Below are 13330 nucleotides of genomic sequence, written 5' to 3' on the forward strand. Positions count from 1 at the left end.
TTTTAGTTTGTGTTTGTTTACATTTCTGAAGTTGTCCATCTAATATTTAAAGTTCAAGATTTTCCATCCAATATTTATAATTTTTTCAGCTTTATTTCAATTAATTAATCTAGTTTTAGTTATCAATAACATCACTGAAATAATGACTTAAATTTCTGTCTGTTCCTCACATGTGACTCCAGAAGTCTTATAGAGCATTTATGGATTACTTTAATATTGCTGCTTTTATATTTTTGGTTATTGGATTATTTGGTTGTTGGAGTTTTTTGAGAGGTAAACATTCTTTCTGCAGTGATACCCTGGCCCAGTTTCACAGACAGGGCTTAGATTAAGCCAGGATTAGGCCTTAGTTCAATTTGGGTATTCAAGTAGCTTTTATAAACGTGCCAGAAAAAAAGCATTACTGGTGTGTATCTTGAGACAAAACAATGGCACTGATATATTTTGCAATTGCAAGTTGCTTTCAGTTATGCATTTTAGTCTGGGACTAGCTTAAGCCTTGTCTGTGAAACCGGGGATAAAAGGCTTGAATGTTGGCTGTGATAGAGATAAGAAGTGCTGGGTCATAATAATCGCTCTTCTGCAGCTTTCTGCACATTTCATTCGACAGCAGACAGAGGTCGTCCAGTGCTGATGACACTGTAGCAGGAGCATGACGCAGCAGATTTCAACATCAAAATGTAACTGAATCACCTGTGAGCTGATTATACATTATTAAGCCCAATAAAAATTCTTTCAAAAAAGTTCTCGCATAAAATAGCCACAAAAAGTAATTACGTATTTCATGCATTATGCTGCTACTATCTGTATAAGCTATGCTAATACTCACCTATGATATTTATGTTAGTTTGCAGTTGTGTATTTGATAAGAAAGAGTTAACTATACAGACAGAATAAACTGTGTAAGAGACTAAGACTCTAGTCTTCTGCATTGGTGCAAAGTTCAAGCAGATAGGATAGATTTAGCTGCTGCGCTCTACATTATGACTCACACTGCGTCAGAGGGAGACCACAATATCCCGATACTGACTCAGCGGTTGCACATTTTACAGCAAAATGTGCTAGGTTTCTGTTGTTTTGTTCATTTTTGTCACCCAACCAACCCCAAGTGTTTGAAAGGTCATGTCATCAAAGTGAAGGATTGAGTTGCTTATTTTTGTGAGTGTACTGCTGCTAATACTGAGCTGTGCCAATGGCATTTTAATTATTTAGATCATTAATCCTCTTCTCTTCACCATGTGTCTCTGGATGCACACTGTAGTAGAAATATCTTTTTTACACTCTTAGAAGCAAAGGAAGCTCTTCTATATAGAGGCCCTGTTTTACTTTTTTACACGTTCAACTTTCTTTAATGTGTAATGTTGCTGTTTGAGTATGAAAAAGGTCTGTAAAGTGACAAAGCACTAAGTTCAGTCCAAAGGGAGTTATTCTCTCCTCATCCTTCCCTCGCACTTAGTAACAAATCCTTCCCTCGTGGGACAAAATGACCCGAAGCCCTAAAATTATGCTTAGTTATTTTTTTGTCCAGACAGCTTATTTCGTTTCACTTTTGATAATAGTATTTTTAAATAATTCCTGCTCAAGGCATGTGCAAAACAGAGACAAGGCCAAATTGAGTTGTGGTAGTAGTATATTGAAACTCGTGGTTACATTTCCGAAACACGCTGGAAGCGGACCAAGCACAACACATTGGTCCAGAGTCAGACGACCAAACACATTGTAGCTTTTCGGAAGGAGGGGCTTCATAGAGACCGGAACTAAACATAGTGTTACTGACTGACTGGGAAGAGACTAGAGATGCTGTAATAGTGGAAAATAATGTAAAAAATTATGTGGTTTTTGAACATTCAAGCATGAAAGTCTGTTCTAGTATACCCCAAAAACAAGGGCATTATAGGTCTCCTTAAAGGGTTCTGTCAGGCGCTTCATATATCAAACCTTTAAAGGGTTAGTTCACACAAAAATGAAAATTATCCCATAATTTACTCATCCTAGGTATACTTTCTTCTTTCAGCCAAACAAAATTGGAGTTATATAGAAAAAAAATATCCTGGCTCTTCCAAGCTTTATAATGGGAGTGAATGGGACCCTAGATTTTGAAGCCCAAAAAAGTGCATCCATCCATCATAAAAGTAATCCCTACGGCTCCAGGGTTTTAATAAAGGCCTTCTGAAGTAAAGAGATGCGTTTTTGTAAGAAAAATATCCATATTTATAACTTTATAAACTATAATCTCTGGTTTACGGTAACGGCCACACTCAAGTCTAGCGGAAGAGTGACCTCTGACCCGACGCATGACGTATTGACGAACGCGGATAGAGCAAAACAAAACACTATTAGAAATCTAAAACGAGAATTTTTAAATAGAAATGTTGAGTTTGTTGCCCAGCCGTTACCGAATGCCAGTGATTATAGTTTATAAAGTTTTCTTCTTGTTGGGCTTCAACATCTAGTGTACCATTCAATCCCATTATAAAACTTGGAAGAGCCAGGATATTTTTTAATATAACTCTGATTGTGTTTGGTTGAAAGAAGAAAGTCATTTACAACTAGGATTGCTTGAGGGTGAGTAAATTATGGGGATCATTTATTTTTTAGGTGAACAAACCCTTTAAGGGGTTCCCATCATGTGATTATTTTATGGATTTAGTTGGCAAACATGTTAAACAACATTAAACATCAAGTATTATGCAATCATTTAAGACTCCTTATATAACTTTTTTGGCATAAAGGTTCTTTAAAACTGAGTCAGGGACTCCACTGAATCTTTTTTCTCATTTGCTTGTTTGTCTGTTTCTCTCCATTTAAAAATGATTGCTGCATCAGTAATGAAAACATTTTTAGAGCTTCAGCCAGACCTTGATATCTCTGAGTAGTCTGAATGTGAAAGTTAAATCTCTATTACTGTATTTCTGTTGTCTGACTTAGCACCAGCGCAGAGTCAGAGTCCAGCAAATCCGTGTCAGCACAATGTTAAATTTATTACAGCTCCGCAAGCAATGCTGCTGCCAGGTCTGCTGAGTGTGAAGAGGTCAGAGAGATTAAATGAAATGGGCAGATTGTTATGTTTCCTTTTGACTTTGATGGCATGATCTGCCTCACTTGATCAGAGATAAAAAATTAGAATATGCGCAAACATTTAGTGCATGTCTAAAAGGGACAGTTCACCTAAAAGTGAAAAGTTTATGAAATCGTTCATTCATTCTTTCCTCTGTGGATCACAAAATGAATTTTTTTTTTTTTTTTTTTTTTTTTTTTTTTTTTTTTACTTATCTTCTTTTATGCTCCACAGACCAAAGAAAGTCATACAGGTTTGGACCAACATGGAGGGTGAGTAAATGATAACATAATTTTCATTTTTGGGTGAACTGTTTCTTTAATAGGATTCTAAACTTTTTATTTCCTTTTTGACTGTACCTGCTTGTGACAACTGCTGTTATGTAAATGAGATGAGGGTTAATTTATGGTTTGCTATAGAGAATCATTTCCTCTAGTCAAAATGACTTTGTTGTCTGTTCTTGTATTTTATTCAGGCTGGCTGCAGCTGAGCGTTTCATCCTGTGTTGACAGGGAGGAGGACAGATCCAGCTGAAGAAGGAGAAAGAAGGGAGAGGACTGCTGAATCCATGTCTTCGCCTTCAAATAAAAGATCTAGTTCTGGATCACGCAAGTAAGGCACATCTTTTGTCTGTCATTAACCTTCTTTCGAACCAACATTCTTTCAAACTTGCAGCTGTGTTGGTGCTTTGCTGTAATGTTTAACCCATGCTCTGCTCTTAATCACACTAATGTCTCTGCTGTAGTTTAATGACCATTTGAGCTTCAAGTGCTTCAATAATCCTCTCTCTCTTCTGCTGCTGTCATTAATACATCAGATGTTTAGCTCTTTCAATTCATCTCCCTGCTGTCAAGATCTTTTAACTATTCAACTACCAGGCTGTATAACAATGTTTTTAAAAGAAGTCACTGCAGAAGGCTGATCTAAGATCTATATAATCTATAGAATACAGTAATATTCTGAAATGTTAATGTATGTAATGTAAAAAAAATAATTTATTCCTGTGATGACAAAGCTGAATTTTCAGCATCATTAATCCAGTCTTCAGTGTCACATGATCCTTCAGAAATCATTCTAATATGATGATTTGATGCTCAAGAAACATTTCTTATTATTATCTGTGTTTAAAACAGTTTTGCTGCTTTTGATTAGTCTAATGCAACCTTTCTAAATAATAGTATTAATTTCTTCCCAAATACTTTTGAAGTCCATATACTGTAGCACCACAGATATAAGCCCTTTCATTCCTTTGCACAGAGTAAAAAGTCTGGCATAGACTGACTAAAACAAATAACAAATTCCACCAAATTATATAAGAAATATGTGTCAATCTGATTTTTCATGAAGCACAAGGATAAAGCAATATTTTTAATACACTTACATCAGGTTCCTTTTAAAATAGTGTGCGTCTCAGAAATGTTGTCATGAGTAACTTTAAACTACAATACTACATACTGCTGTGTCTCACTTGCTCGCTTTCTTTTTCTTTCTTTTTTTTAATCTTTTTTAGCATTATTTTACAGAACGGTTGTTATAAAAAACTATATTATACAACAATGGAGAAATGGAAAAGTTGTAGTTTCCACACTCTTTCGGTTAAAGCCAAGCCAACATCACACTGTCTGAATACAGATCATTTTGTCACTGCAAAATATGTACCAGTATGGACAGTGGGTATTCATGGAAACTATGCGGTAGAGCCCAGCTCTGTGCCTCTGTCTCGTCTCTTTCCTCAGATTCAACCTGCTGAAGGCCCTACAGCCTAAGCACCGCTTGCAACAAATGCTGTCGTCTCCCACTGCATCCCCTGTGTGAGACTCTGATTCAGTACCCTACAGTAGGGCATGACTGTAGTAGACAACACTGCTGCACTGGGCATTCACACACCAATTTAACACCAGTTTATTACCTGATTCCACTGATGCTGATGTTGAGGATCTGAGAGGGCAGTTCTGATACTCTCTGGTCTTTGACAGAGGCTCAGAGGAAGTTAATAATCTGGGAATCTGTCCCATGAGTAGCCATTTTGGCTCTGACTGAATTGAAAATCTGAGACCAACAAAGAATGTGATATATTCACAGTGATTCTAATGAGTGTGTGGCAATGCAGTGCACATATTCACTACACCCCATTCCCCAACTTTCCCTCAATAAGTCCATATCACTGGAAACACGATGGACGTACCTGGTCTGTCCAACTACCCTAGCTGCTTTTCAGCTTCCCTTCCTTTCCTTGCTATCATTATTGATAGCAGAGTCCTCTTTTTTCTCTCTCTCACTCTCTCTTTCCTCAAGCACGCTTTGTTTGTATCAGCTGTTTCACTTTACTTTTATTTTCTCTGCTTTGCTCTCACCTTAAACATGACCTTGGCTTGCTTTCATGGTTAGGTAGTTCAGCTAACCTCTTACAGCCCACCAGTGGTGGTCCTGGTGGACAGTATAAAGTGACTTGTCACTGTAAATGTGCTGTTATGATTGGTCTATTTTTACATTTTAAATCTATTTTAAAATTATATTTGGACCAGTGTTGTTTGAGCATTATTAAAATATTAATGTATTTATTTATATTTAAAATTATTTTTATATTAATTTCATTTTTATGTTTTAAGTTTATTTTATCTTTATTTCAATTAACAAAAATGAAAATGTCCATTTGATATACTTTTGCCTACTTAACTAATGCATATGGACATTTATGGCCTGGTTTTGTCTCATAATTATTGCTGATTTTTCTGTTTGATATTGCTTTGATAGTACTTTTTTTAATTCTCTGCTGCAACTGTAGCTTTAAAAGGTGGTCAACTGGGTTTTTCAGCAGTTAATTTACTCAAAACTCACTTACAAAATTGAAATGAAACTGACCAAATATCAGCTGATTAATACCAGACTATCACTAGATTCCTAGTTATCCATCATGAACGCGCCATTCTGCACCACTTAAAAGAATTGCTTTCATTCAGTGCTGCTAACCTGCTTGTTCCCAAAAAAGAATGTTTCTGGGAGAGTCAAAGAGTCATTATGCTCTAAACTACCCCATGATCCATTGTTCCAGAATTTGACAGGTGATTGTGTGCTGTTTTGCCTCAGCTTTATGATTTTAGTAGGCTATGTGAGGTCAGCATAAAGCTTGAAACTGCATGTTCAGGAGGTCTTAAAAACATTTTTTTTTTTTTTACATAATTCCAGTAATGCCAGTAAAGATGAAGGAGACAGTGTAATTCTGTCTAAAATAATCTAGTAAGCAATGTACAATATGTCCAGCATGTCTTTTATTCTCTTAAGTGTGGCAAAGCGGCTCTAATCCTAGGCAGCCCTTTGCTAGTGTTTCTGACCAGAATTAATTATAACCAGCTCCCTTTTATCAATCTCGCTGTCTATGACTCAATTAATTAGTCAGGCAATCTGTTAAATCTGTCAGATCTGCAACCTCATGTTTCATGGACATAAAAAAACAACTTTCATCTAATTGTTAATTTTAATTGGATGTTTTAAATGGACTTTAGAATGATGCCTACCCAGAGGCTGCTTTAACCAAATGTTTTGTACATTTAAATGATTTACAGTGTTATTATGAGTGTATCAAAAAGACCAAATCTGCATGTATATTTTTTCAGGAAACTGAAAAAAAAAGAGAGATAGAAATAGAGCATAATTGTTACAACCCAGTGCGTAAAAGTGCGGCATAATGACTTTTTGTAACACAACCTCTACTTCTACCCAAATTCATCCCATATTTATAAGCACAGATTTCAAGAAAATTTCCACAGAAACATTCATTTGCATATTTACAATACAGGTCAAGCTGTTGAGGTGAACTTTAGGTGTGTGCTACCCTGTGTAATGATTCCATCTTGTTTGTGGGTCAGTTTTGACTATTGCAGGTTTATAGAGCTAGACTACACACCCATGGAGTCAGGCATTATGGTCTCTATGAGACAGAGCAGAGGATTTCTGACACCAAAGTCCCCGGAACGCCACTGTCGGTCAGCGCTCCATTATCCCTCTTTCTTTCATCAGTGCTGTCTCTTTCTCCTCCTTTTTTCTCTTCATTTCTTCACTTTTCTTTATTCTTTGTTGTGGCATTGTGTCAGCATGGATTCAAACTCTTCAACCACTGCACAATATCCCTATAATATCCAACTTTTGATTTTACTGGGGGGTTTAAAGCTTGAATTGCATATGTGTGTCAAAGTTAAAGATGATTTCATATTTGTGGTGTGCAAAGTAAATCTTTGCTCTCATCCGATCATCAAAATGAAGCTGCTGTCAGTTTCTGCTTATTCATCTGCAAGATTCTTTCTCATAATTGATTCATGATTGATATTTATCATGATCTGTGCCTCAGCTTATAATACAACTGCTTGTTTTACTTTGCAATTTGTGCCATTTTTTGTAGTTTTATGTGAGCTGGTTGTCTTTTTCTTTTTTACATCCATAAAAGGTGTTTTCTACAGGTGACTATCTTTAGAGGCATGTTAGTCATTTCGTATCGGTGGGCATGTTTTGTGCTTCGTGGAATTGTACTTTTTGTTTGTTCATGTAAGTGTGTGTTTGTGCACTCTGTGTATACCTTGTCTTGGGTCCTCTTAAGTGGCTTTGAAGGTTACACTGAGTTTGTGATTCTGTTATTGCACAGACGAAGTCCAGCACCTGTCAGTAACCGCGATCCCTATGGAAATGCCTCTCTTAGCAGCAGTAGCAATTCAGGGTCATGCAAGGGCAGTGATGGAAGCCCAACCCATAGGTGAGCCACAACTCACCCAGAGATCAATGATGCATTTTCAAACGTCTTCTTGTTTGTTTATATATTGTATTATTTTTCTATATACCACTTTTCTCATTCATATCAGGCGTCACTTGAAATACACCGCCTGCAATGATAACCATGGTATCCGGCCCCCTCCACCTGAGCAATATCTAACTCCACTGCAACAGAAAGAGGTGTGTATCAGACACCTGAGAGCACGACTTAAAGAGACCATCGACAGACTGCAGGACAGGTAAGGCATGCATCATTCAAATGAGGACCAATGCACTAATGATCTCATCAGTCTATGATGAAATTAGGTTTTATCTTTAAGCAGCTGCTTTGAGCAGCAGTTAATTAAACTGGTTCTTTTATTTGAAATTGTTATGCAAATTTGCACTTGGTTGATGATTTCCAGACCATGTAACAATTACAAAGACTGATTTACCTATTTAAGTTGCTTACCACTGTATATTAGCATTTAGACTGTGCAATTTGTCATTTATTTCCCTCTAATGCAAGGCCTCTAAACTAAATATTTATTACTTCTAAACTGTTTTTTTTAATGGCAGCCCCCATTTGTCTAATAGCAATGATCATATAAGTGGTAATGCATTCTTAAAGCTGATGTGTGTAATGAGTTAATCACTTGAGCCATAAAGGCCACATGAGTAATTACTGTCGAGCCACAGAAAAATTCACAACAACAATGCTGATTGGCTGGTGGTATCACAAGAACATGCAGTGGTAAACAGTGAATGGCGTTCAATGGAGAAAGTTGTTGTTGTTGTTGTTGTTGTTTTGCACCATGCTAACCAGGCAAACCCTGACCCCTGGCTCTTTTCAAATAGGTTTCCTTGGCACACTCCCCTTCTGTCACTGGTCAGACAAACATAGTCCCATTCCAAACTCACACAATTGACCCTTCACTAAGCCACGCCCGAAAACCGCCACAGGCCAATCGTGGCTTAGCAACCATAACTAGGCGCGGGAGGTCTGGCAAGCTTTCGAGCGAGGGAAACATGCCGAAGCGTTGTGCGTATGGATTGTGCAAATCTGATACCCGGTATCCTAAAAGTTTGGACGGAGTGGTGGATTTTGTTCCCTTCCCGAAACCTAAAACCCAAGGGGAGAAATGCCGGGCGTCATCTTCATTTATATAGCGCTTTTAACAATGTAGATTGTTCCGAAGCAGCTTTACATTGATACTAGGAAATTAAAAGTAAAGTGTTTTGGCTTTATAGCAGCTCTAGAATAAAGTTATTGTCCAGCTCGTGGATCAAGCAGTGTGATTAAAGGCAAGACGGAGGCTCACTGACATAACTTAACATTACTTAAAAATATTTTTCAGCATTTTGTTAATCGACAGCTAAACTAGCACCCCAATCCGATCGCGACTCTCCCGGTGTTAGTTCTAGTAAAAGTAAAAGGTAGTTAGTAAAAGGAGGGAACATTAGGGGGCTTGCTGGAGATCTCCAAGGAAAAGGTTGGTATGCAAACTTAATCAGTTCATAACAGTAGTCACTTATGTGACCCACGACGTGTGAGCAGTAACGTTAGCCCGGCGCACTACAAATATAAGCGGGAGATCGTTATCATTGCAAAGTGGTCAGGCTAATGTCTTGTGTTTATTCCACAATACATATGGATAAGCTGTTTGATTTATAAATATTAGAATATTTTCACATTTCACTTACCCTGCTGGCTCAATTTGTGTGCTTCCCATTTGAATGATCAGCGTATGAGGCAGCTGCTGCTTGCGCTGGGACCTAACGTTATAGACTTTAGCTTCAATTTTGATGAAATTATTCTCTAATCGTTTGCATATTATGTCGTGGATATAGCCCTCGAATGCATACCGCAGTCTTGCTCTCTCATGTTTTCACCTGTTCGCCAAAAATGACTAATTATCTCCTTAGGAATGTGAAACCAGTGCATACATACTGTAATAGACGTGCCAGGCGCAAAAGCTTAACAGGCGTAGCAACAGTAACTAAGGAGGGCGGGGCTTAGCGAAGGGTCAATTGATTAAGCCAGGATGTTGCTGTGTTGGGCCGCTCTAACAGACCAGTGTTGAAACTGCCACAGAGCCATGTTGTTTACAATTTTCAAGAAAAGCCAACTATCTGTGACTGACATATAGTTGGCAAATTTAGATGAAGTTTGGATAGGACAAAGTATTTTCGGTTTCAATTTATTTTACAGTACGTGCACCTACTTGTACTTACAGTGTACTTACCTAAGAAAGTACTGGGTAATATAAGGTAACTACAGGGATTCATGTAAGGTTTAGGGGTAGGTTCAGGGTTAGTACCTAGTTATTGCAATTACTATAATAAGTACATAGTATGTACATGGGGAACAGGATTGTAAAATAAAAGCCTACCGTATTTTCAAATAGAAAACATTTCACACAACAGATTTAATTTTGGTCTTTTCTCCACCTGCTGGTCTCTACTTTTGTACATTTGTGCCTTCCTCTTCTCTTTTGACATCCTCTGTTTCTTTTTCACTTTTTCCTCCTCCTTTCTCAGGGACACTGAGATTGATGAGTTGCGTACTCAGCTGTCTCGTATGCAAGAAGACTGGATTGAAGAGGAGTGCCACCGTGTAGAGGCCCAGCTGGCTCTAAAGGAGGCACGCAGGGAGATCCAGCAGCTTAAACAGGTTGTAGATGTTGTCTCATCCAGTCTGGGAGACACCGACACTGGGGTGCAGAAGTGCTTCCAAGACATAAACCTCCAGAACCACAAGCTGGAGTCTTTATTGCAAAGCATGGAGCTTGCTCAGGTCGGGACCACCAAAGCAGGAGAAGCCCTAGTGGGTGGAGGGGTGGTGGGGGCAGGGCTGGAGGTCAGCGAGGGCCTGGAGGTGTCTTCAGAAGGCTCCCCAGCTCGCTCGCTTACCCGCAGCTCTACCTACACCAAGCTGAGTGACCAGACCGGCCCGGAACGTGGGGGTAATGAAAACGGGTGTGACATTCCATGTTTGTCAGGCGAGGGCACGCAGGACAGCGGGTTTGTTTGCTGCGGAGACAGTGGAAGAGGAGCCAGCAAGGCAGACCTGCTCCTGGAGGCTGCATTTCTGTCCCAAGAAACTGCTTCGCTGCTCAATGCGTACTCCCGCCTGCCACACTCCTCCACCTATGAGGCGCTGTGCAACAGTGAGACGGGAGTTGTACCACTCCTCTGCAGTGGGATCGGAATGGGGACCAGTGTTAGCGTAAGTAATCCATGTCTGTCCCATCATCATTTATACCTGCACCACCTGCGTGAGCAAGGCATTCAGACCGACCATTCTCCGGCTTCAGCGCCAGCACATGGCCCCAGTACATCTTTTAACTCTGATCTGGACACTATTGCTGAGCGTACCTTCCGCTCTCAGGCCTGCAGCCCGACCTCTACCTGGATGTCTGATGAGGGAGATGATCTGGAGTTGGTAGCTACAGAGTCAGCCATTACAGCAACAGTTGCCACAACTTCCATTGTCACTGATTTTTCGACTAAGTCTGCACCGGTTGTTGCAATGGAGCCTTGTGCACCAACTGCATCAGTTCCAAAAGGACCTGCATCTTTAGCGTTGATCCCCATGGAGTCCCCGGTCAAGGAAACTACTGTTTCAGAGTCCCTTACAGACTTGGCAATCACAACAACAGCTTTGACCACAGAGACCATTGGATCTCCAGTAACCAACTCTGTTCAACTTCTAACAGACCCTTTGCCAAACCCTGGGACCTCCCCTTGCTCTGTGCAGACTTTGGTCGAGACGGAAGAGGACTCCCTTCCACAGACCAGTCAGCCTCGTAGTGTACTTACAGAGGCTGGGGTTGCAGGGGATAATGTAATCAATATAGGTTCAGATGATGAAGATGAGGTTGATGAGAGTGCTAAGAATACAGATTCCAAGTCGTCTGGCTGCGGTTTACCTGTAAAGAACTACTGGAGCCGGCACTTCCTAGTGGATTTGCTTGCAGTGGTCGTGCCAGTGGTCCCCACAGTGGCATGGCTCTGTCGGGGTCCACACCGTGATGGTCAGCCAATGTACCATATTGGTTCTTTGTTGCGGGGTTGCTGCACTGTGGCCCTCCATTCCCTGCGTCGAGGAGGTGGTCTTCGGCACTATCCCGCAGGAGGAGGTGGTCCAGGAGGAATGAATATATGAGACCTTCTCTTCTGTCTTGGGAAGCCCTGAAGCCAGTGATATCACAAGATGTGCAATAAGAGAGTGGTTAAAACGTACAAATTAATTGAGGCGACCACTGAAAGCATAGTGTCTGAGCACAGCACCTTAATGCTGTGGTTCTCTCTGGTCTATATTCAAGAGGAGATAAGAATGAGGAAGAAGAATCACTAGCATGTATTTACACCTACAAATAAGATGCTCATGAAGACTTGCGATCTTTCACCTTTCTCCACAACTGCTACACTACAAAGAGGCAAGATTATATGTTTTGAATGACTGACACAATGACTCAGCTTTGTGAGTGACACTAAAATATCCCCTTTAATATGATTGTGTTACCCTTATTTCGAGTGAAGAGACGCAATAAGTGATGAGAAGGAACTGACCTTTTGTGCGTCACTCTCACTGTCACTGCGGAGGGTCTGTGTGCTGTAAATGTGAGTTGATTTATCTGAGCGAGTGTTTTTGTTGTGTTAATGTACAGTGCAGCCAAAGTACCTGGATTACTATTGGCCATCATTGTTGTAGCCGTGAGTGCAGTAGTTAGCTGTCCCACTACTTTTGTCTGTGTGGCTCAGAGCAGTCATCTTTTCCCCTTAAGGAGCCAGGCAAGCGCCTTCTCATCTATTTATATGCTTTGCATATACAACTAGTGTCCTAGATAAATGCTGTCACAAAATGATACTTAGTCCATCTGGAGTCTTTTAGAAAATGTATTCTTTATTCTGGGCTCAAATAAGTGGGAAAGTTTGATGGTTTAGGAATGCTCTGTATGGTTGAATGCTAAATTGTGTATTTAAGAAAAGGGCAACACATTTTAAGTAATAATATTAACAGTAAAAAGATTCAGCGTTTAGACAATGATCAGGGTTAAATTACTCTAATCGGGTCATGGGAGCTTTTTCACCAGAAATGAATTTTATGATTGTCTTTCACTGTGTGATTTTTTCACTGTGTGACCATCAAAATACTGTCATAGCCAAATGTTTTTGGATAAAAGACTATGCTTTAATAATAGGTGTAATTTGAATGTTCACTGTTGGTCCAAGTTATATAGGCTAATTAGCTATTTTGCTCTGCCAGCTCTGGGGTGCATTTCCCATAGGCTACAACAAGGTAACTCGCTGCTTAACTACCATAGTAGCCTACGATGCATCGTTGAAGAAATCAACCAGCTAGTCACGGCTGTTTCCCGAAACCATATTGTCACAAAGTGGTCGTTCAACCACGTTGGTTAAAGATGTAACGCACGTGGTGGAGTAATAACTTCTTTTAATGAATCTGTTTGAGATTGATTCAATCATAGGCTCATTCTTACGTTCTAGAGCACGTATATACGCACT

The 13330-nt window shown here is 39.7% G+C and overlaps 1 protein-coding gene across 1 annotated transcript; it reads left to right on the plus strand.

Moving 5' to 3' along the window:
- Positions 1-3626: 3626 nt before the first annotated feature.
- snphb (syntaphilin b) lies at positions 3627-11966 on the plus strand (the record flags this gene model as incomplete). Its single annotated transcript, XM_081387418.1, has 6 exons — positions 3627-3670; positions 4795-4869; positions 6925-7041; positions 7695-7802; positions 7909-8058; positions 10340-11966. The coding sequence occupies 6 exons, from the start codon at positions 3627-3629 to the stop codon at positions 11964-11966; spliced, it is 2121 nt and encodes a 706-aa protein (XP_081243544.1).
- Positions 11967-13330: the final 1364 nt, after the last annotated feature.

The sequence above is a fragment of the Scardinius erythrophthalmus genome (assembly GCF_964197995.2).
Source record: "Scardinius erythrophthalmus genome assembly, chromosome: 15".
Taxonomy (NCBI): Eukaryota; Metazoa; Chordata; class Actinopteri; order Cypriniformes; family Leuciscidae; genus Scardinius; species Scardinius erythrophthalmus.